The following is a 24,455-nucleotide window of genomic DNA, read 5'->3' on the forward strand; positions in this document are numbered from 1 at the left end:
GAAAGCAGGCTGGGAGCCACATGGAGCAAGTGTGCAGTTAGGTTCAGCCACAGGTAGCTTAGCTTGGGCAGGAAAGCAGAGAGCAGGTGGCCAGAGATCGCATGCCCAGAGGCGTGGAACAACAAAGGCAGGGCCCACCATGCTCCAGGCCTTTTATTCACTTCCAAAGGTTACATAGTCTGGCAGGTGGGCATACAGGTGAGGTCAGGGAGGGGCAGGGTGAAGACAAGGTCTCCAGCTCACAAATCTAATCAGTTTAATCTTATTTGCCTGCTTACATCAGGGCAGAGGGAGGAGGTTGTAGTTCAAATGCTAGAGGTCCTCACCAAGAGTAATTAGGGTTTCTTGAGTAAATATGTAATGACTTCTGATATAAAATGTAAAGCTAGACTAACTTTTGTCAGTTAAGGGTGCAGTACTCCACAATACTGCTCTAACTTCTGATACCAGCTGCAAGCTGGAAGTTTCCAGAGCCACCCTCATTTGTCCTTCTTTGATTTACTTTTCCTTTCCCCATTTGAAAGGCAGAGGAACAGAAGGAGGGAGAGGAAGGGGTAGGAGAGGAGATAGTGAGGGAGAGAAATCTTCCATCTGCTTGTTCACTTTCCAAATAGCCACAACAGCCAGGACTGGGCCAGGCTTGAAGCCAGGAGCCAGGAACTCTGTTTCACCTCTCTCACATGTATGAAGGGGCCCCAATACTTGGCTAATCCTCCACTGCTTTCCCAGGTGCATTAGCAGGAAGCTGGACTGGAAGTAGGGCAGCAGGGACTGGAACTGGCCCTCTGATATAGGGTGGCAGCATCCCAAGCAGTGGCTTAACCCACTGTACCAAAGCGCTGGCCCGTCACCCTCACTTCTGAATAGCTGGCTACTAATTGTGGATTCCTACTACCCCATGAGGTTTGAGAGTTTTCCACAATGACACACAACTCACAAAAGTGTTATACTCAAAATTACAGGTTTGCAACAAACAGGATACAAATCAGAAGCAGCCAAAAGAAGAGACAGGAAGAATGAGATCCGCGGTGGTGCAGACGTGAATCTTCTTGGGTCTGCTTCCTTTGGATTCAGGGCATATTCTCTTGCTGGCACACGGATGTGAACACTGTAATGATGCACAGAGTAATGCTAGCTAGAGAAGCTCGCTTCTGCTTCTAGAGTTGTCAGTCTTTATTGAAGTTTCATTGTGTTGGCATCATTGACTAAATAATTGGCCATGAAATTGATACCTGTCTAAAGCTGTTGGAGATCAGGCTGACTTCATGTGCATGTGGCTCCAGACATTAACCCTCCAGTCATTTGCTTGGTCTCTCTGACACAGCATGCTCCCATCTTGAGTCATCTCATTGCCATAAACTATCCAGGAGCTCATCACTTTGTTAGCATATCTGCCGTGGTCCACGTAGTCCGCCAGAAATAACAGAGATTTTTGTTACTCAGGAAATTTCGAGGATTTAGATAACTCCCTCTAAAACTTGGGGCAAATGCTCTTAGCACACTTCCTGACATTTGAATTTTTTAAAACTAATTTTTGCCAGTTATGATTGTTGGGGAGTCCACAGATCTCTTCATCTCGTTATTTGGAAGTAGAACTCTTTGCTTTCTGTTCATTAATATGTGCATGACATGTCCCGCCACCCATTCCTTTCTTTTTTTTTCTTTTTTTTATGTTTAAATATATTTATTAAGTATATTTAATATTTGATTAGTAGAAATATACACTTAAAAGATATTAAAAATCAACTCTTAACATTCAGTTTTCTAAACCCAAAGATAGAAAATACATGAGATTATCTTGACAAAACACAAAATTTCTTTCCCTCATGTAATTAGTTACCAAAAGATAAAATCCTTTTGTACTGTGCTTCTTCTAATGGGAAGCTCCCCCAGATAACTTAGAAGTTAACCATTCCTTTCTTTTTAACTTGCCTCTGTCATATTTGACATGAGCTTCTCATGGGCAGTATTTTTTATTCCACTCTGTCATTCTCCTTTATATTTAGATCATTTATACTTAATGTAATTATTGATATGTTAGGGCTTAAATCTGTTATTCTAAATTTATTTTTTCTTTTATTCTTTTTTTTTCTTTCTCCCTCCTTCCTGTGGGTTACTTGACTACTTTTAACATTTCATTTAGATTATCTAGAGTGTTTTCAAGTGTGTCCTACTGTATGGCATTTTTAGTGGTGACCTTATGTGTCATAGTAGTGTCCCCTCATGCACAGGGGATACATTCCAAGACCCTCAGTGGGTTCCTGAAACTACAGGCGGTACCAGGTCCTATCTATTTTTTCCTGTATGACCTGCAGCATCGTCACATAGTGCCAGAGTTAGTATGCCCTGCTGCCTCCTTTGCATGACTACTCTTGCACTTGGGGCCATTAGAAGTAAAGCAAGGGTTAGATGAACACAGGTACTGTAAACCCATAGCCACTGATCTGAAGACAGAGGCAGCTACTAGATGAGAAGCAGCCGATGGCACGTACAGTGCAGCCATGCTGGATAAGGAGATGACTCCCGTCTGTGGCAGGCTGGCATGGGACTTTGCAAGCTATCAACACTACTCAGAACAGAACATGATTTAAATTGTAGAAATTGTTGACTTCTGGAATTTTGGGACTCCAGCTGACAGAAACCATGGAAAGTAAAACTGGGTGAGGAGAGTACTGAATGTATGTAATTTGTCAATTTACTGATACTGCTGTTTTCCAAGTTTGATGTGTAGAAACCTTCCCTCCCTTCATGTCCTTCTTCCCCGCTCACTGAAAATATAATTGTCTAAGTGGTTTTATACATTTAGAACCACATCACACACCAGCATAATTATTGCTTTATCTGAAAAACAACAGTTAGAGAAAAAAATCAAGAGGTGAGAGGAATCCTCTTGTATTTACCCATATTTTTTGCTTACATTTTTTCTTCCTGATGTTCCATGGATTCTTTTTGTTTTTATTTCCTTTCTGCTTAAGAAACTTGATTTAGCCATTCTATTAACATGTGCCTGATGGAGGAAATTTTCATTTTCCCCCCACCTGAGAATGTTGGGATATCCCTTTCCTTCCTCATGTGTTTTTGCTGAATGTAGGATTCTTGGTTGAGGGTCCTTTTCTTTGTCAGCACTTTATAAATACGGTGCTACTCCCTTTGGCCTCTGTGGTTTATGATGAGAAATCTTCTGTCATTCGAAATAATCATTCCCCTAAGGTTAGGTTTTGTTTTTCTCTGACTTCTTTGAAGACATTTTTTCTTTGTCTTTCATTTTCAGAAGTTTAATTATGATGTCTTGGTGTGGATTTCTTAGTGTTTATCCTACTTGGGATTTACTCAGCATTTTAAATCTGAAGGTTTATGCCTCTTACCAGTTTGAGTTTTTGGCCATTGTTTCTTTGAATACTTTTTCAGCCCCACCCACTTAGTCCTTTCCAAGAACGGAGGTGTCAGATCTTTTGTCCCAACTGGTCCTTGAGGCTCTCCTCAATTTTCTTCTGCCATCTTTTTCTTCTGTGTTCTAACAGTAATTTCTGTCTCTAAATTGTAGTTCACTGGTACTTTCCTCTTTCTTCCACTCTGCAAATGAATCTGTCCACTGTGCTTTTTATTTTGGTTGTATATTTTAATTCTAAAGTTGGTTCTTTTTATCTTCTGTTTCTTTTCTGAGATTTTCTATTTGCTGAGCCTTTCTCTTTTTTAGCCATTGAGAGCGTGTTTGTACTTGCTCACCGAAGCATTTTTATCATGGCTACTTTATAAAACTTTTGTTTGATTTTCCTAACATTTCTATCTAGCTCACTATTGGCATCTTTTAAATGTTTTTTTCCGGCTGGCGCCGTGGCTCAACAGGCTAATAATCCTCTGCCTTCCAGCGCCGGCACACCGGGTTCTAGTCCCGGTTGGGGTGCTGGATTCTGTCCCTGTTGCCCCTCTTCCAGGCCAGCTCTCTTGTGGCCCGGGAAGGCAGTGGAGGATGGCCCAAGTGCTTGGGCCCTGCACCCCATGGGAGACCAGGAGAAGCACCTGGCTCCTGCCTTCGGATCAGCGCGGTGCGCCGGCTGCAGCGGCCATTGGAGGGCGAACCAACGGCAAAGGAAGATCTTTCTCTCTGTCTCTCTTTCTCACTGTCCACTCTGCCTGTCAAAAATAAATTAAAAAAAAAAAAAAGTTTTTTCCCCCTCATTCAGTTGAGGTACTTATGGTTCTTATATGTAACTGGTGATTTTTTTAAATTGAAACTTAGACATGCTCATATTTAAGACCTTGTATCTGTTTTTTGTTGTTGTTGTTTGTTTGGAGTGTGTGTCTGTGTGAGAGAGAGAGGGAGAGGGAGACTGCTCTGGCAGGTTATGTGAGGGGTGCCACATTATTTCTGCTAGCTGGAAGTACAAATCTATTACCCCATTCTACCTCCATTGACACCCCAGGTCAGGGGCTCCTTGTTACTGCTGGAGGCAGTGAGAATTCTGAGCCCCAGGGGTCTGCACTGATACCACAATGAGATGACTTCATTCCTGCCAGTCCCTGGCTTTCCTTGGTTCCTGTCCTGACAACCCTGTAGCCAGAGGGGCCTGTAGTTACTACCAGGTGGGGGGAAGTCCAGGTCTCCCAGGTGGTCTCCACTGGCACCATAGGGGCAGAGAAGAAAGGCTCAGCTCCCTGCTAGGCCTTTTCTGACACAACCACTGCTGTATCACGGAAACTGGGGAGCTCGTTACAGCTTATAATTAGGAGGGGGGAGTCCTCACTCTGCTTTGCTGCCATGGATAAGAGTTTTCTGTTTGTCGATAAATTTTCTTTCTTGCTCGGTTGCTCCTTTCCTGTTCTTTTTTTTTGACAGGCAGAGTGGACAGTGAGAGAGAGAGAGAGAGAGAGACAGAGACAAAGGTCTTCCTTTACCGCCGCCGGTGCACCGCGCTGATCTGATGGCAGGAGCCAGGTGCTTCTCCTGGTCTCCCATGGGGTGCAGGGCCCAAGCACTTGGGCCATACTCCACTGCACTCCTGGGCCACAGCAGAGAGCTGGCCTGGAAGAGGGGCAACCGGGAAAGAATCCGGTGCCCAGACCGGGACTAGAACCCGGTGTTCCGGCGCCGCAAGGTGGAGGATTAGCCTAGTGAGCCACGGCGCCAGCCTACCTTTCTAGGCCAGCTCTCTGCTGTGGCCCAAGAGTGCAGTGGAGGATGGCCCAAGTGCTTGGGCCCTGCACCCCATGGGAGACCAGGAGAAGCACCTGGCTCCTGCCATCAGATCAGCGCAGTGCGCTGGCCGCAGCGCACCAGCCGCGGCGGCCATTGGAGGGTGAACCAACGGCAAAAAGGAAGACCTTTCTCTCTGTCTCTCTCTCTCACTGTCCACTCTGCCTGTCCAAAAAAAAAAAAAAAGAATACGTATTTGTTATTTTCACAAGGTAATTTTAAAAATTGGTAATGCTGAATATTTAACTAACCAACTGTATATCCAGATGCCTGGTAGTGATCTCAACACCTGCCACTTTCTGGCTGTGACTTTGAGCAAGTCCTGTAACCACTTTGTGTATCAGAGCCTGCAGAGGTGAAGTGGAGACAGTTATGGTCCCTACCATCATCAGAGTTCCTCAGCCAACACAGGCAAAGCATTTGAAGCAAGCTGGAGATCTCATGAGGACTGAGTCCGCTACAGTTGTCCTTGTTATCCCTGCTTTGTGAGTTGTTTGAGGGTATGGACTAGGAGGAGATACTCAGGACCCTGGGAAGTAAATACGGTGGTGCTGTGTCTGTGCTCTGTGGTGCTCTCTTGTCTGTTTCAGTGTGCACTTCTTCCTGCTGAGGGAGCAGGTGCTGGGTCACATGGTACTCATGGCATCCTTTTCAGTCTTAGGGAAGTAGTCACTAATGGAGTTTTTCCATGAAGAAAGATAACCAGAGAATGTTCTTTATTTTTCAAACCACAATGTTAGCCCATTTACATAAACTAATAATGATGGTGCCTCAAGCTAGTAAGCTGCTCTCAAACTTCGTTTTCACCGCAGCAGCTTTGTCTTATTCAGTGGCAATACTCATCGTTCTGTTCTGCCTTTACCGAGAAATGTTGAACCTTAGAAACATTCTCCCAAGTAAGCCAACTAAGTGAAACCTTTATTGTTAAAATGAATGGTGTGTACGCTTCTTGGGAATGCCTGAACTTCCCAATTACCCACCTACTCTATTATTAGTCTGAGTCACATACAAGGTTTTCTGCTCTTGTACATTCTAATCATTTCATACAGTTTTTCCTCATTTTTGACCTGTAATTATGTCTTCTATTCGAAAATTGCTCCTACCCATAGAACTATGCTTAATACGACCTAAGGGTTTTGCAGAGTTGGGGAGAGGGGTTGTGATCCCTTTTCATTTCTTATATAAACTTTAGGTTGTCTCTCCAGAAAGATACGCATCACTGTGTATAACCAAAATGTACAGTTTATTACTCTCCTAACACCCACTCATGGATCCTTTAGGGGCCCTTGGATCCCTATTAAAAACCCTGTGCCAGAGCTATTCTTTTATTCATCACTCATTTTGGACTCTAGAATTTTCTTATTAAAGAAAATTTCTAATAAAAATTAATGTAAGGTAAAAAGAAAATGGAATCGTGAATTTAGTCACCAGTCCATGTTCCTAGCCTTCGTCATCATATACTTTTCACTTTCCTCTTTTAAAGAAAAGTTAACATTTCAGCCTGGGATTTGAAAATTGTCACTAAAGCCTCTAGCTAATGTATATTTGTGTGCACCTTCCCTTTCCCGCCCCTACTGTCTCTGTGAGGTGTGCAGGGCTCTGTGTTACCACCTCCGGTCAGGCTTGTGCCCTGGAGTTGCACCTTTTGTGGGTCTTTCACATAGTACTGCTCACCAAAAGCCTGGACTCTCTTGTTGAAAACGTCTTTCTCAGTAATTTTACTCATAAGTAGTCACCAAATTAACAACGCCTCACCTACATCATTATGTTAAATGTAAGGAATAAAAAGGAGTAATAAAATCCCCAAATTAACAAAATCAGTGCTTTCCTATAACTCCGACAGCAAGAACAAGGTTAATTTTCACTATTGATGTCAGTGAAGCTCTTTGAGCATGCTTTCTTCATTTGTTCAATAATGACTCTCTAATTTTCTTTTTCTTTTTGATTTTACCTTTCAAGGTGACTCTGAAGTTCACCTTAAAAAAGAAAACTGCTGACAAATGATTTATATTTGATTTTTGTCACTGTTTTGCTCTTATCCAACATGTTTCTTTTTTTAATTTTTCACAAGAGTTTCCTTCAAGTTTGGCAGTGTTGATTTTTTGACTGTGGTCTACATTTGTCTTGAAAATTAGGCAGAACCAAGGATGTTTTCAGTGAGTTGTGTGGAAAAGAAGCGGTTGGTCCCACACAAATCCCGTTTCTTCTGTCGGCCTTGGTCTCACACAAATCCCGCCTCTTCCTTGGGCTCTCAACAGCAGGTGGCAGAAGGAGTGGTTTCTGCAGCTCACATCAGCCTGGTAGCTAAAAATGCTGCTAAGGACGGACCCTGCCTGTTCCTGGCCTCCACAGACACCACTGTGATGGTGCAGTGCACTCCTCTTTGCGTCATGTGTACCCGCTACTAATACATGACCTCAGGCTTCTCTGGGAAGGAACAGGTTCACAGGTGTGAGGCCACCAGGTTCTGCTGTGCTCTCAGGTGGACAAATGTTGAGCAGCTGGAGCCTGAGCATCCTAGGGAGCCAGGAACTGTGTGTTCAGCAGAGGGAATGGGCCTTGCTGCAGACCTCCTTAGGGCCGTGTGGAGACCAGTGCTGCTGCCAGCCCTTCCCACCTTGCTGTCAGCCCCGTCTGTGTTGGGGCCCATCTACTAGGGGAGAGTTCCAGAAATCGCTGACATAACTGTGATTTTCTGTCCTTGGTGGGTTTTTTTGTTTTTACTTTTAAAGTGCACTAATGATAGATTCATGAGAAGTTGCAAAAATGACACAGAGAGCTTTCATGTACCTAGAACTCAACCTCTCAAACCTATAGTTTGTTTCATTATTAAAACCATATAATTAATTAGACTACAGACTATACCTGGATTCTACTGATTTTCATATAAATAGTTTTTTAAAAGAAACTATTATTGTTCATACTTTTTTTTCTTGCATTTCCTATTTTAAACTAACAGTCTGCGTTTCAAGTTTTTAAGAATTTTTAATTATAATTTTTTGTTGTAAAAAATCCACTGTGGCAGAAGGGGACCTTAATATTACTGGGTATTGAAGTATTTTTAAATAAATTTAGAGTCCAACATTGTAGCAAAAATTCAGGCTGATTTATGGTGAAATAAAGAAGTTTTTTCAAAATTTGTTGTAAAAACTGACAAATTCACTCTATGAAGAAATAGCAATTTGGACCAATGTGGTAGCATCATCTCTCTTTCTGTATTGGCTTGCCCTACTGTTCCGATACTTCCAACACCACTTACATAACATATATTTATTATTTATTTACATAAACATTTATGTTCTGCCACCCTTCTGAAAGATATCATGACATGAGTGAACATTAAAAGGCAAAGTGCTCCTGAATTTGCTTATCTATTCATGATTGGACCTTTTTAAGGGAATCTCCAGTCAGGACTTTTTATACAGTTCTTCAGAGAACACTGGAGGTCTGTGAAGATAATCCAGGAAGCTTTGTATGCCAGATGGGTCACAAACCCATTTGAGAGAAGCACAGATCTGTTGAGCAAAATATGTCGCAAGAGTCCAGTAGCCTGCATTTCCTGTTTGGTGAGATGTGTTAGACTGTGGCAACTTTAGATGTTTAAAATGCTCACATATGTTAGTGAAATTCTGGGGAGGCCATCACTGGAACATCTAGGGACAGCCATGACAACATGCATCAACCATGGAGCAAGTTTGCCCCAGGAAAATTTGGAGCTGGCTGGATGGACAGCCATTCTTTCAAGAGGCTGCTTCATGTGATGGTTAAGTATCCTGGCTCCAGAGACAGACTGTCAGTAGTTCAGTTCTAGTGTTGCAACTTATTTCTTACCCTCTGCAGGATTCAGTGTTTTCATCTCTATTATAGGGAAACAGTAATGCCCATTTGATATGGTCATTGTGGGAATTATGTAAGATAATGAAGTAGAAAGCTAGAACAATGTCCGTGCTTTAGCTACAATGTAGCTGTGTATGGTTACAAACCTACAGTTCCCAGGTGGAAACAGCAAAGGCAAAATCCAGGACAAAAGATAAGTGATGGGAGAAGGAGTTCAGGACCTTTTCATTTAGATAAAAGGTGAATACAAATGGATGTAACCAGCGGAGTGAAGAGAATACAGTGCTTGAAGTCCATGAGCAAAGAAACTGATCAAAGATGACACAGACCCTGGTTGGTTACGTGAGAAAAAGCTTATCCTGAGCAGTTATCAGTGACCCTGCAAAGTGGCAACGATTGTTTGGAATAACTGAAATCTGTTTTGGCAGAAGTGTGGGAAAGCAGGTTTAGTCACTTGCTACTAATAGAAATATAAATTGATGCAGTTTTTTGGGGGAGACCTAATTGGCTTAAATAAGTTAAAAGTTCTTAGTTATGCATACCCTTAATTACTCTGATTTTACTTATATGTATTTAGACTATTAAAAAGCAACTTAAATTTCCAACAGGAAGACCCTAAAGTTATGTCCAATTTCTATGCTGTTATTGATATTCAAATTGAAAATCCTTAAATAGTTGACTGGATGTATCACATGTTAGTGCAATAGTGTTTTTGTACTATTTCCATGACTGTTCTATTAGTTGAGTTCTGGAGAAAGAATCTTCTTTATTTGTAGGGGAAAAAAAGGATTTTTTTTACCAGGCTTTACTGTAAAGTAGGGGAGCCTGAACTCTGTAGAGTTCTTACCCAGTGATGTAATGCCTCTCCTGAGTGTTGAGAGAGCGTTTTTGTTGCTTCATAATATTGCTGTTGGCAAGCTCATTGCTGCTGTATAATAACAGTAGTGAAGTAATGCTGTTAAGTTTCTTGATTTCTTAAATTAAATATAGAATTTAGAGTTAGATTTAAGTTATTCTTTAAGTAAAAATTATATGACATTTTATGTAACTAGTGAAAGAAATTAGTAATAATGACATTCCACTTACATGGGCAGATTTTTTACTTTTGAGGTATAATTGAAGTACATAAAACATGCAATTTGATCAGTTTTGACATGCTTATATGCCGGCAAAGTAAACATTTCCATCTTCCCAAAAGTTTCCTAGTGCCCTTTTGCAGTCTGTCACTTCCACTAGCCCCCATACCCAGGCAGTCGCTGACCTGCTCTTTGTCTGTTAATAAGTGGCCATTAGTTTTTAGTAATGACATCTAATACCAAAATATGTAATGAGGTACTTTTGTGTTTCTGTGGGTGTGTGACATTAGTACAGTGTTTTTTTGGAGAGTAATTTGTTAATATAAAAACCTAAAATGTTTATCTTTTAGATTAAGAATTCTGTTTAAGAAATAAATTTTCTTTTAAAATTAATTAATTTTCTATGCCATTTCCAATTTAACACCAGGTTTTTTTTTTTCATTTCCAATTATCTTTATATACAGAAGATCGATTCAGTATGTAATTGGTAAAGATCTCATCAGTTTGTACCCAAGCAGAAACACAAAGTGTAAAAATACTGTTTCAGTACTAGTTATAGCATCACTGCACATTAGACAACACATTAAGGACAGATCCCACATGGGATGTAAGTACACAGTGACTTCTGTTGCTGACTTAACAATTTGACACTCCTGTTCATGGCGTCAGTAATCTCCCTAGGCTCTAGTCATGAGTTGCCAGGGCTATGGAAGCCTTTAGAGTTCGCTGACTTTGATCTTGTTCCGATAGGGTCACAGTCAAAGTGGAAGTTCTCTCCTCCCTTCAGAGAAAGGTACTTCCTTCTTTGATGGCCCCGTTCTTTCCACTGGGATCTCACTAACAGAGATCTTTCATTTAGGTCTTATGTAGGATCTCTGTCTTTAATGTGCTGTACACTCTTATTTAATGCTATAACTAGTACTCCAACAGTATTTTTTTTTTTCACTTTGAGTTGCTATATGGGGGCAAACTGTTGAAATCGTTACCTAATATATACTAAACTGATCTTTTGTATATAAAGATAATTGAAAATGAATCATGATGTGATAGGAAGGGGAGAGGGAGCGGGAGGGGGGAGGGTTGTGGGTGGGAGGAAAGTTTTGGGAGGGGGAAGCCATTGTAACCCATAAGCTGTACTTTGGAAATTTATATTCATTAAATAAAAGTTTAATTAAAAAAAAAAGAAGAAGAAAGGAAAAAAAAAGAAATAAATTTTCATGTGATCAACAATTTAATTATGTTTATCACTGTGTGTATAGTTGGGAAAAATTGAAAGCAAATTTGATGCCCATCAACACAGAATTGTGGGCTGGTGCTGTGGCGCAGCAGGTTAAGCCTACACCTGCCGTGCCGGCATCCCATGTGGGCGCCAGTTCTAGTCCTGGCTGCTCCTCTTCCAATCCAGCTCTCTGCTGTGGCCTGGGATAGCAGTGGAACATGGTCTAAGTGCCTGGGCCCCTGCACCCATGTGGAAGACCGGGAAGAAGCTCCTGGCTCCTGGCTTTGGATTGGCATAGCTCCGGCCGTTGCAGCCACTTGGGGAGTGAACCAGCGGAAGGAAGACTTTTCTCTCTGTCTCTTCCTCTCACTGTCTGTAACTGTACTGCTCAAATAAATAAATAAATAAATAAATCTTTAAAAAAAACCCACAGAATTGTTTCAAGAAACAGGTCCTATAATGAAACAGGTCCTATAATGAAATATACTGGTAGAGTATATTGTTTTGTAAACATAGTATGATCATTGATACTCCTGTGTTTAACTAGTTTTTTCAGAAAATAGAATAAAACGAGCTAAAAAGTATCTTTAAAGCAAAATGTTAAAAGTAGTTCTCTCTGTCTCATGTGGTTTATCTGTGTGTTTTTCATTGCTTTTATTTCCCTTCAAAAATGTATTGAAATTTCTTCCTGATTATAAAAGACTGATACTTGCTAATGTAGAGAATTTGAAAACCTATGCAAATACATAAAGAAAATCAATAAAAGAAATTGATGTATTATTTTAAGCTATTTTAAAACACACACACAAAACTCTTACATGTTTTAATGCCATCAGAATAAAGTTCCCTGGAACTTGGTCCCTTCCTTTCTACCTTCTGCAGTTGCCCGGCTCCCTTGTCATGCTCTAGCGGTAGCAAAGCTGAACTAAGAATGGTGTGGAATCGTGTGTGTGTGTGTATGAGGGGTGTACGCACATCCATGCATGTGCATTTAAGCATGTCTGTACTAGTGTGATAGAAGTAAAAGTGTCTTTGGATTGAATAACCTGGAATGTTGGGAGAAGTGTGAATGCATCTGTGTGACTGGAGCAGGGAGTCTGTCAAGGACAATTTAGTAGATGAGGTTAGAGAGAGAAGTTGAAAGCAGAATTTTAAGGGCTTCCTGTGTCATTCTGAGAAGTTTCTATTCTACAGTGTAAGTGATGGGGAACCAAAAACTTTTAAGTGAGAGAATGTTCTAATCAAGGTGGTGGAATAAGAAGCCCTGCACCCTCCTCCCCCTTACGATTATACCAATTCAACAGTAATTCATGGGCATGTTCTGTTTATGAGAAATCCAAAACCTAGGTAAAAGGCTCCTGCATCCCCCCAGTGAGCTCAAAACCAGCCACACTGAAACTAGTAGGGAAATTTGAGGTATCCTTTTGCCATAATCCCTATCCCAGGCACAGTGATACACAATTAGGACAAATTCCCCCAGTTCTCATCTTCTCCCTGAGAAAGGGAAGTGGTATAACAACTGTCCAGAACCCCAACTTTTTGGGGGGCTACTCAGAGGACCAGCTTCTGGTTGACCCGCCTCAAGAATGCTAATGGGAGGTGGCATACTTCAGCCCACCTGGGACCAATGGGAACAGAGAAGACTAGTGGTCTCCATAGCCACTGCCCCCAGCCCAGCACAGAGCTAACAGTTGAAAAATGCCACCTCTCTACTTCTTTCTTGGGAAGCAAAAAGTGCACTGTGCGCCCAACAACCTAATTTATTTGGAAGCTTCCTGAAGACGTGGCTTCTGTCTTGCTTGTCTCAGGATGCTGATGGTGCGGGCATACTCTAGATGCCTGGGGCTGCCAAGAACAAAAATAGGTTAGACTAGCAGACATTTGTGAGGCCCACAGAGTCTCTGGCTAGGATGGTAGCTGAGAGTATTCTTCTGCAAGAGACCTGTCTGTGAGGAGTAGGACAGGTGACTGTTTTGTCTAATGTGCAGTCACATTAGAATCACATTAGACAGCACAGAGAATCAAGGGATATGAAACAAATGAACAGGGAAATATTTTACAAAGAAATAAGAGAAATTTTCAGAAATTGACTCTAATGAAGTGGAGACATACGATTTGCCTAACAGAGAAATCAAAATAATCCTCATAAAGATATTCACTGAGGTCAGGTGAACAAAGTGAAGATTCCAACAAAGCAAGAAAATGTTAAAAAGTAGACATCATGGAGCTGAAGAATATAATAGCTGAGATGCAGAATTCACCAGAAGAGTGCAATAAATCAAGCAGAAGAAAGGATCAGCAAACTCTAATTGGAAATTATGCAGAGAATGGGCTAGCCCAGTACTTCACAGTGCTAACAGTTTTTAAGGTTATGTAAAAAAGCTTGGTTATATAATAAACTTGGGAAACTTAGTTAAGTCAAGTTGAATAGATTTCTGTTATTCTGGGTTTCTTAGATTGTTTACTATGCTAATAATATGCATGTTTCATTCCGAGAAAGAGATGTGTGTGATATAATTTGTATTATTTTCCAGATGTATTTGTCATGGAATATTATAGAGCAGGTTTTGGGCACTGGACCCTGGGGAGACTAGCAGCCATAAAATCTTTAGCAGTTGTTACAGTTTGCTTAGGTGAGAAATGTTGAAGGCTTGAATCAGAAGGTTAATGACATGAGAGGGAGGGACAAGAACAAAGGAATTGAGTTCTGTCCCTGAGCACTGTCTGCAGGCAGTGATATGAACAATTTTAAAAGGTAGACATGATTTCACTCCCCACCCAAATGCCTGCAGCGGCCTCCAGCTAGGGTAGAAACGAGGGGCTGGTAACTTGCTGCAAGCATCTTATGGTTGGGTGGCCAGGACTCAGTCACCTGAGCCATCACTGCTGCCTCCTAGAGTTTGAGCACAGGTAGGTACCAAACCCAGGCATCAAACAGGGGATGTGGGTGACTTTTACCAGGCATCTTAACTGTCAGGCCAAATGCCCACCCCCAGAGATATGTAATTTGAGTTACTAATAACAGGCAGTTTGAAATACGGTTTAAGACTTCTCTGAGACAAATGTTTGCCAAAGGAAAGTGCTTCTCTCATAGGTTTAAAACCCCACCAACTGATGACACAGGCTCAGGCTTACTGCTGTTATTTTCAGACCATATCCATGGCCTTGCTTAAACTAACTCATTCAAAGATGAAGTGGCAAATTATAGGATTGTTTGAATAGACACAGTAACGAGTTGGCTGTGGGTGACTCAGAGGTGGTTGCCAGAAGTCTAGGCTGGACAGCAGGCAGAGAGATGGTGGTGGTATTAATAAGCTAAACAAGGTAGAGACAGCATTAATTTTAGGAAGAGGATGCCTCATTACTTTCTGACACCTTCCTGACTTGGGGTTTTCTGTGGGGGTTCTTGTGCAGAAGAGAGGACCCAGGAGGCCACTGAATATTTAGGTTTGTGTCTCCCAAGGAGTTTGGACTGACCCAGCTTTCATTTTGCCTTCTGTGCCCCAGTTGGCCACTTTCCTGGAGTTTCATATGTCTTGTATGAGATATAAAATACGAAACTATAGGGAAGACACCGCGTATTTCCAGGTTTTGTCCCCACTTTCCACGGATCAGTTTCCCTTGTCCTTCCTTAGTCTCCCTACCAAATACATGTTCCAATGAAACTACTTCCGTGGGGTTTTAAACATCTCGTTTTAGGAATATGGAAGCCTAGGTCCTTTGCCTCTTAAGTAAAGCAGTTCTGAGGAAGATGCTTGATTGGCAGTGCTCTGTTTCTTTGTTACTACGCCCAGTGAAGCCATTGGGGTAATAATGCTGTAGCATGTCTCTATTTTCATTATTTTAAGTGTAATAACAATGTTACTTCATTTTATTTATAGCTCCAAAAGGAATTCTTCATTTGTCTCCTGATGTTTATCAAGAGATGGAAGCCAGCCGCCACAAAGTAATCTCTGGCACCACTCTAGGCTATTTGTCACCCAAAGATATGAACCAGCCTTCCAGCTCTTTCTTCAGTATATCTCCCACATCGAATAGCTCAGCTACAATTGCCAGGGAGCTCCTCATGAATGGAACATCTCCTACAGCCGAAGCCATAGGTTTAAAAGGAAGTTCTCCTACTCCCCCTTGTTCTCCAGTACAACCTTCAAAACAACTGGAATATTTAGCAAGGATTCAAGGCTTTCAGGTATGAATCAAAAACCAACCAACCAACCAATTCATTAGCACCAAATCCTTCATCTCCGCCCATCAGACGGCTCCTTGTTGCCTGCCTGTGTGGCCTGTGTGCCACTTACATAGTAAATAATCTAGGAACACAAGGTCAGAATAGAAGAATCACATGCACACGCCTCCCTCTCTCTCATCTTCAGTCTCTCCACAGCTCTGTTGCTGCCTGACTCCTCCATTTCCTCATTCTCCCCCTCCTCCTTTATTTCCTTTAAGCATTTTTCACACTCTGTTCAGTCTTCCAGTTGATCCTAATTGGGTGCATTGCTCTCCTCACACTGTCTTCCACAAAACAAAAATTCTGTCTTCAGACATTTGGTTGATAATACTTCACACTCAGTTCCTTTCTCTTTTTACATTAAGATTTTTTTCTAAGGATGATTTTTACTTTCATAGCAATTTTGAATTTGTCATTCTTTTGTTAGTTATGATTCAGATACACCATTAAGGTACACGTCCAGAAGCTTAGGAGTTCATTAAACTTGATATGTGACTGATAAGGAAATGCTTTCTAGTTGTTTAAGGCATAATAATGTGTATTTGTTTTACTGGGTCATGTTCTGAACTGTCTAGGTAGAGTAGCACCTGCCTCAGATGGTATCTGAAATTCTGTTTCATTTGGTAGTCTACAACTAGCTTATAGTTTAACTTAAGTTGTGTATGTGAATTTGGGGATGGAAACCTTGCTCCCCCCTATTTATTCTTTGTTTCTTTTTGAAAAAAAAAATCACAAAAACCAACACTCCTTTATGGAGCAATGAAAAGAATTGTTAACCCCAGGAAGAGGAAGTACATGTGTCCTGGTTTCTTAGTTGCCTTGAAGATTATGTACTGAACTGTAACTGCTGCCCTGACTGGATGAACTGCAGCTTGCTTGTGTGTTAGAAGAGTATGTTGCCTCCTCAAATTTCACTGTTTTCACCACCCTTTCCATCTTAGTCTTATTCCTTAAGACCAAAAACTGTAATTTCCTTTAGAAATGCTTAGAAGATCTGTATTGTGTAGAGTGATCATGTATTTATAAAAAAAAATTTACAAGTTTAGATTATAAAATAAGAAAGAAGATCACATGTTCTTTGGAGGTATTTTGCATGTTTGGTTTCTTTTTCTCCCCTTCACAGAGCTCTTCTGATTCTTTCAAATCTATTGCCAGATAGTTGTTAGTGTTTTTAATTGGACTATTAATATGAAATTAAAGAAGCTGTTACCAATTATTGGCTGTGTCACCTGAAATTTTAAATGCGTAATTTCAAGTTAACAATTTTAGAGTTTGTTTTGATTGTTTACCTTAAGAATCACAATAAATCACTGTTAAAAAAGAAAGAACTTTGATTCATATGAAGTGGAAACAGCTAAGTCATATTTAGCTTTGTCTATAATCTACATAGGCTGAATTAGCAATAAACTGTGATGAAAATAAATTCGCTGCTTACTTTCAAATCTAGTCATTTAGAACTCTCTGAAAGTAACACTGCATTTTTGTAGAAACAAAGCACATATTGTACTCTAGCTCTGACTTGATTTTTGCTTGGAGATGTTATTATGGTAGATACAATCTTGCTGCCAGAACACTTTCTATAGCTTTTTAAATTTGTTTTTATTTGTTATAGGCAATGGCAGTTATAATTTCCACATATCTTCACTTTAGCCAAAATACAGTTTGCTTCCCTCAGTAGAGGGCTGACTGCTTAGGCCTTTTAAAAAGCTTATGCTGAGATAATATACACTTATTTTTGGGCACGCTATACATTTCCAGATCTGTATACTGTGATTTTTACATACTGATGAGTATAAACAGATGGTTTAAAGACATTCCTGTGCTTCTTTGGCTGAATGGCCTGCTATTGATGTGAAATACTGTGTCGCTGATGAGTCGCAACCTGCAGCTGAGCAGTGAGCCACGTCTCTGTGGGAAGTGGCTTGGTGCCCTGTCCTACATAGAGCCTATCTTCATAAAGTCATGGTAGGAGGTTTCTCATCATTAGCAGTTTTACTTCTAGGCAACTTTCTCGGCTATATTTACCTGGCAGAAAAACATGTAGATTGTTCCTGTTTCTCAAATGTTTTAATTGGCCTATAGTTTAGAAATTATAGCACCGGCTTGTAGCTTATTTTCTATTCTGTTACTTTTGGAATTAAAGAATAATAAATTCTTTTTCTGTGTTTCTAGGCTAGTAGTTTTTTATTTTGTTGCACCCTAACCAGCTAATATTGCTTATTGAATATTGTATAAACTCTCCTTTGGCCTTCCTTGCCTATTGCAATTTGACGTATTCCTCCCTGAGCCACTGTATGTGACAGCTACATTATATTACAAAGTAAAAATATGTGACTGTGTTGAAAGCAAAGATGTTTTAACTTTGAATTTTCTTATTACCCTGTCTTTACTTGAAATTTATAAATTGCAAGAAGATAATTCATTCACCAGAATGTAGATGTATGTTCACATTCTTTTGTTTAAATCTGTAAAGTAAGTGAAATGACAGTTACTGTTGACAAAGCTGATTTCACAGAACAGATTGTTACTGCACACTTGTACATTTTCAGTAGTTCAGTAGTTTGTTTTACCCTTCCTTGGACTCAGCTGAAATTTTATCATATATTAAAAATAAGCTTTTTTGGAGCTCTGCTATAAGTGAACTTTTGCTTCTTTTTTAAAAAAAGATGTAGTCTATTTATTCGAAAGAGTTGCAGAGAAGAGGGAGAGACACACAGAGAGAGAGATCTTATTTTTACTTTTTAAAATTTTTTTTAACTTTTATTGAATAAATATAAATTTCCAAAGTACAGCTTTTGGATTACAGTGGCTTTTTCCCCCCCATAACCTCCCTCCCACCTGCAACCCTCCCATCTCTCACTCCCTCTCCCCTTCCATTCACATCAAGATTCATCTTCAATTATCTTTATATACAGAATATCAGTTTAGTATATATTAAGTAAAGATTTCAACAGTTCGCACCCACACAGAAACACAAAGTGTAAAATACTGTTTGAGTACTAGTTATAGCATTAATTTACATTGTACAACACATTAAGGACAGAGATCCTACATGGGGAATAAGTGCACAGTGACTCCTGTTGTTGACTTAACAATTGACACTCTGGTTTATGGCATCAGTAATCACCCTAGGCTCTTTGTCATGAGTTGCCAAGGCTATGGAGGCCTTTTGAGTTCGCCGACTCTGATCTTATTTAGACAAGGTCGTAGTCAAAGTGGAAGTTCCTCCCTTCAGAGAAAGGTACCTCCTTCTTTGATGGCCTGTTCTTTCTACTGGGATCTCACTCACAGAGATCTTTCATTTAGGTTTTGATTTTTTTTTTTTTCTGCCAGAGTGTCTTGGCTTTCCATGCCTAAAATACTCTCATGGGCTTTTTAGCCAGATCCGAATGCCTTAAGGGCTGATTCTGAGGCCAGAGTGCTATTTAGGACATCTGCCATTCTGTGAGTCTGCTGTGTATCCCGCTTCCCATGTTGGATCTTTCTCTCCTTTTTAATTCTATCAGTTAGTATTAGCAGACACTAGTCTTGTTTATGTGATCCCTTTGACTCTTAGACCTATCAGTGTGATCAGTTGTGAACTGAAACTGATCACTTTAACTAGTGAGATGGCATTGGTACATGCCACCTTGATGGGATTGTATTGGAATCCCCTGGCACGTTTCTAACTCTACCATTTAGGGCAAGTCCGATTGAGCATGTCCCAAATTGTACATCTCCTTCCTCTCTTATTCCCACTCATATTTAACGGGGATTACTTTTCAGTTAAATTTAAACACCTAAGAATAATTGTGTTCAATTATTATGTTCAATTATGTTCAATAAAGAGTTCAACCAATAGTATTAAGTAGAACAACAACAACAAAAAAGAACTAAAAGGGATAAAGTATTAAGTTGTTCATCAACAGTCAGGACAAGGGCTGATCAAGTCACTGTTTCTCATAGTGTCCATTTCACTTCACCAGGTTTCCTTTTTGGTGTTTACTTTTTTTTTAAGGAAGAAAGGTATTCAATAGTTATGTTAACTTCAGACTTGTCTGATGCAGTCTGCTGGTGTAACTTCTGTACATTTCATAAAAACGTATTGGAGATTTCAGTCCTAATGTAGTGTTTCAGACTTCCTTGTTGTGCACCTTGATACTCTGACTATACTGCCACAGTATTTTAAAATTATTCATCTTTTTAAAGAAAACATGGGAAAGACATTCTTGAGATGCTGTAAAGTGGAAGATTTTCTTTTGTATTGTACTTTACATTCTAAATTTTTACACTTTAATATGTTTTTGTATTATCATATTAGAAATGTCTTCACAACTAGTAACTACAGGGCTTTCCTTGGGTAAAATGCATCATTAGGATGATGGTTGGGTTGGAAATGAAATTGAGTTGCTTTAGTAAATTAACCTTTCACAGTGGATTTAACCTCGGTGTGCTGTTTCGTCCCCTTCCTTACAACCAGCAGTCACTGAACATAATTATTTGTGAGACCTTCAGAGTGAAATATGACAAACTAGTTTTTTTTCCCTCACATATATAACAAAAGAAGTATTTAGCTGTTTTAGTTAAGCCATATTAATTTATCATTCAGAATAATCAAAGAATATTATATAGATGGGCTTTTCATTATTGTACATTTTAGAAGATGGTGCCATTCTTAGCAAGATGGGAATAGCTACCCAAGTTAACATTTTTCTTCTCAAATATAATTCACTCTTGATATATTTGAACTGATATGTCTCGTTTTGTGAAATTTAATATGTGAAATTTAATATTTAATTTAATATGTAAAATTAATTATGATTATATTTGCATTTTGTACTTACAGCCTTCTTTTAAATATTTGTTTTTTAACAATGTATGATGTTAGTATAGATTACATTGAGATGGGGCAGGTTGGCAGTTGATTTAAGAATCAACTTTTTCCTTTCTCATCATCCCTATGCCACATGTTTTATAATCCATGTATTTACCACCAAAGAGGCTAATTACAACTATGTTTTTAAGAATGAGATGTCTTTTTAAAAAAAAAAAGGTCCAGTGTAACTGTAAGTTTGTAGATTTCCAATAGGAGAACATAGAGAAACACATCATACATATACTAGGGGATACTTCAAATAGTACATGGAATAATGAAATTGAAAGGTAAGTTTATTTTGGTACAAAAACATTTTGAAATTTATGCTTAAACTTTTCATAACATCCATTTCCATGAATTTTCTGAAGAACCTCTCATGTGAATAGATCTCAAAATACTTTGCACCAAAATAAATTTTTCAAGTACCCTCATACATACACATTTCCCAGTTAGAAATGTTTTCCCTTCTCTTTTAATTTGTCCTTGAAACATAACTTATGATGTCACTTTGGAGCCCAGCTTATCATGTAGGCTGTAACACACATAGTTGTATATTGTGATGGGAAATCATTTAAGCTATAAGGAACAAAACAAGTTTGTGGGTTTTTGCATGGGGTCAGCAAGTATTCCTCAGATTTGAAGTTACTTCTTGAAAATGCCTCTTGAATTTGCCTCTACTACTTCCCAAAGACCCTGGAAAGATATGTATTTGGTATGTATTTGGGCTCTCCTAAAGGTTTGCTCTTCCGATAGTGACCCTAAAATTTAGGATTGATCTTCGAATGGGAAGCCCAATTACATGCAACCTGACTTACTGTGTTTGAAATCTTTAAACCTTCATATGCTGTCCAAGCCCCTGGGGGTAGCCAGACTAAATAATACATAATTGTACTTTAGAAACTAGTGGAATTATGAATCAGCTCATTTTGCTGAAATTTTAAACTCTGTTGAGAAAAATACTACATTTGAAGAAAGCAATCATGATACACATAAAAATACTGTGACGAGTCACACTGACACAGGTAAGAAGCAAGCAGACTTTGAGTAAAGTGGTCCATTATTGCTGCATAAACTTTTCCTGCTTGTATCAGAAGAAATTTCAACGCAACTGGAGAATTCTACCATTTGAAATTATTTGAAAATAAGACATTATTTTTCTTCTGATGATGGGCTGTGTTTCCTTTGACTAGAAAAGGTGTACTTTATTTTTAAAATTTTTTTAGCTTTTGTCTTATTTTATTCAATATATTTGAAATAATCATTCACAAATTTAACCTATCCTTAAAAATAGGCACTGCTCATTTAGTGTGATCCCATTTATGGTGATTTGTACTTTATGATGTAAAATTAATTGTAATACCCATCAGGTGGCTGACAGCTGTGTACCTGAGCTCATTTTAAATCATGCTGTCATGACCCCTGCCTTGTCCTCTGTTCAGCTATTAACCGTATCTAAAGAGACACCCGTGTGTGTGCGCACACACACACACACAACAACAGCAAAAATGTCCTATGTATTATTCTCTTCTCACCCTAGGGACCTGCATGTAAAGGGTTTTTGCACACTCAAAAAAGTTGCTTTATCACACCAGGAGCATGCTTCATTTGTAAGGAGCTCTGTGGATAAGTAAGGGAAGGGAACTGACACTGACTGACTCGTCTATCAGATAGTGAAATAAGCCTTACTTACTTTTTTCCCAGAAGAGTCTGGTACATTTTTGTTTACAAATCTTTATTTTATTTTATTTTATTTATTTATTTATTTTATTTTATTTTTATTTTTGACAGGCAGAGTGGACAGTGAGAGAGAGAGACAAAGAGAAAGGTCTTCCTTTTGCCGTTCGTTCACCCTCCAATGGCTGCCGCAGCTGGCGCGCTGCGGCCGGCGCACCGCGCTGATCCGATGGCAGGAGCCAGGTGCCTATCCTGGTCTCCCATGGGGTGCAGGGCCCAAGCACTTGAGCCATCCTCCACTGCACTCCCTGGCCACAGCAGAGAGCTGGCCTGGAAGAGGGGCAGCCGGGACTAGAACCCGGTGTGCCGACGCCGCAAGGCAGAGGATTAGCCTAGTGAGCCGCGGTGCCGGCCTACAAATCTTTATTTTATTTTGAACCACACTATTACATAATGTTTGAAGACTGATCCCTGAAGTAGGATTAGTGTGTGGTAGGGGTCCAGAGTCTTCTGGATATTGATTTGTTTTAGTAGCAAATTTTATTGATAAGTTTATTTCTGCCCTTATCTGTATATACAACTGAGTGTGAATCATTTAAGAGTCCTGACTCTTTTAAACTGTAAGGAACCTTTGGGGTTTTTTCTGAGATAAAATTTTGTATGTGTGTACACACATTTGGGACTATATAAGTAAAACATTGTATTATGAAATTATTAGTTATTATTAGGTTTTAAATCATGATATATTTTAGGTTCTGGTTACTTCTGTTTTTTTAAAGATTTATTTATTTATTTGAAAGTCAGAGTTACACAGAGGAGAAGGAAAGACAGAGAGAGAGAGGTCTTCCATCCGCTGGTTCACTCCCCAACTGGCTGCAATGGCCAGAGCTGCACAGATCCGAAGCCAGGAGCCAGAAGCTTCTTCCGAGTCTCTCACATGGGTGCAGGGGCCCAAAAACTTGGGCCATCTTCCATTGCTTTCCCAGGCCATAGCAGAGAGCTGGATTGCAAGTGGAGCATCCGGGATTTGAACCAGTGCCCATATGGGATGCTGGCACTGCAGCCAGCCCTAGTTCTGCATTCTTAACATAGTCACATCAAAAAGTAAATTTAATGGTCAGAGAAAATGGATCTTTGGAAACTTCCAAACTATTTTTATTTATAGCATTGTCATTTTTTTGAGTATAAGGGAAGTTCAGAATCAACTCTTAGATGAAATATTTGAGACCATAAGGATTATTGCTGGAACTTGATACCAATTCACAGCTTGAAAAACTCTTATGAAAGGAAAGGTAGATAATAGATGGTGAATTACAAACAATTTTCAGTAATTTCATAGTGTGTGAAGCGTTAGATATGAAGTTGGTTGGGCTGTAGAATGTTACCCTGTTGAATATTAGAATTGACTTAACTGAAGAACAGGGAATGGGATTTGGATTTTTTTAAATTTGGTCTGGATAAATACTAAGTGCCTACAAATGCTGGGTAGGATGCTAAGCACTGGGTACAGGAGGAGTTATGGTCAAACTGAGGAATAACAAATAAATAAAACCAACATACAGAAAGTAAACCACTACCACAAGTTACACCCAACTCCAGGAATCACTGTTCAAACATTACACAACAATTTGATAGAAAACTTATTAGTAAAGATTTGTAGCTTGTGCAAGAAATAATGGATGTAATACTTCCCGCACATCATTGTCAATGAGTGTGTAATCCAGTAAGCATTGAAGTCTGGTTAACAATATTATTAGAATAAGTTTTAACAACTCCAGGCAGGAGCAGCAAAGTACTGAAGATACCAAAGGGCAAGGTGTTTCAGAAAATGCATAAAGTGAAAGTGACTGGGGAGGCTAAAGAGATGCACAATTTTTATTGGGAATTTGAATTGTTTTCACTGTTACACAGAGCTAACATTTTTGAAAAGGCGGTGACATGATTGGTTTATAGAAAGTAATTCTTTAAGCCATATGAAAGATGAACTAGAGGATAGAACAGTAAAAGAAACAACGAGAGTGGTTTTCCATGAATCCAGGAGAGAAATAACAAAGACCCAAATAAGGACAGGGTTAGTGAGCATTGGTGATTAGGGCCAGGGTGCGTTCATGTAAGGTGCAGTTGAGAAAATCAAGTGATCTCTTGGGCTGATTTCTGTTTCGCCTGTGATCAGAGTGGGAGCTAGATTTCCTTTGTGTTGAGTAAACAGAGACCGTTTGAGGAATGGTAATAGGGGTGAGAGGTGTTTTAGACAAAAGTTTTTACTTGTGATGTGGGCAAGATGAATAAACTTAGAGGAAATTCATGAGTTCCACTTTTGAATTTATTTATTTTGATTTTGAAAGGCAGAGAGAGGAGAGATTCTCCATCCA

General features: G+C 39.6%; 1 protein-coding gene across 11 annotated transcripts in view; it reads left to right on the plus strand.

Moving 5' to 3' along the window:
• Positions 1-24,455, plus strand: part of STAU2 (staufen double-stranded RNA binding protein 2) — a 360,539-nt gene that overhangs the window by 204,364 nt on the left and 131,720 nt on the right. For all 11 annotated transcript variants that reach the window (XM_062188357.1, XM_062188348.1, XM_062188355.1 and 8 more), the window contains one exon: positions 15,208-15,515. In XM_062188357.1, the coding sequence (XP_062044341.1) occupies positions 15,208-15,515 (308 nt within the window). The remainder of the gene's footprint in view (positions 1-15,207; positions 15,516-24,455) is intronic.

This window comes from Lepus europaeus, chromosome 4 (genome assembly GCF_033115175.1).
Source record: "Lepus europaeus isolate LE1 chromosome 4, mLepTim1.pri, whole genome shotgun sequence".
In the NCBI taxonomy this organism is placed as follows: domain Eukaryota; kingdom Metazoa; phylum Chordata; class Mammalia; order Lagomorpha; family Leporidae; genus Lepus; species Lepus europaeus.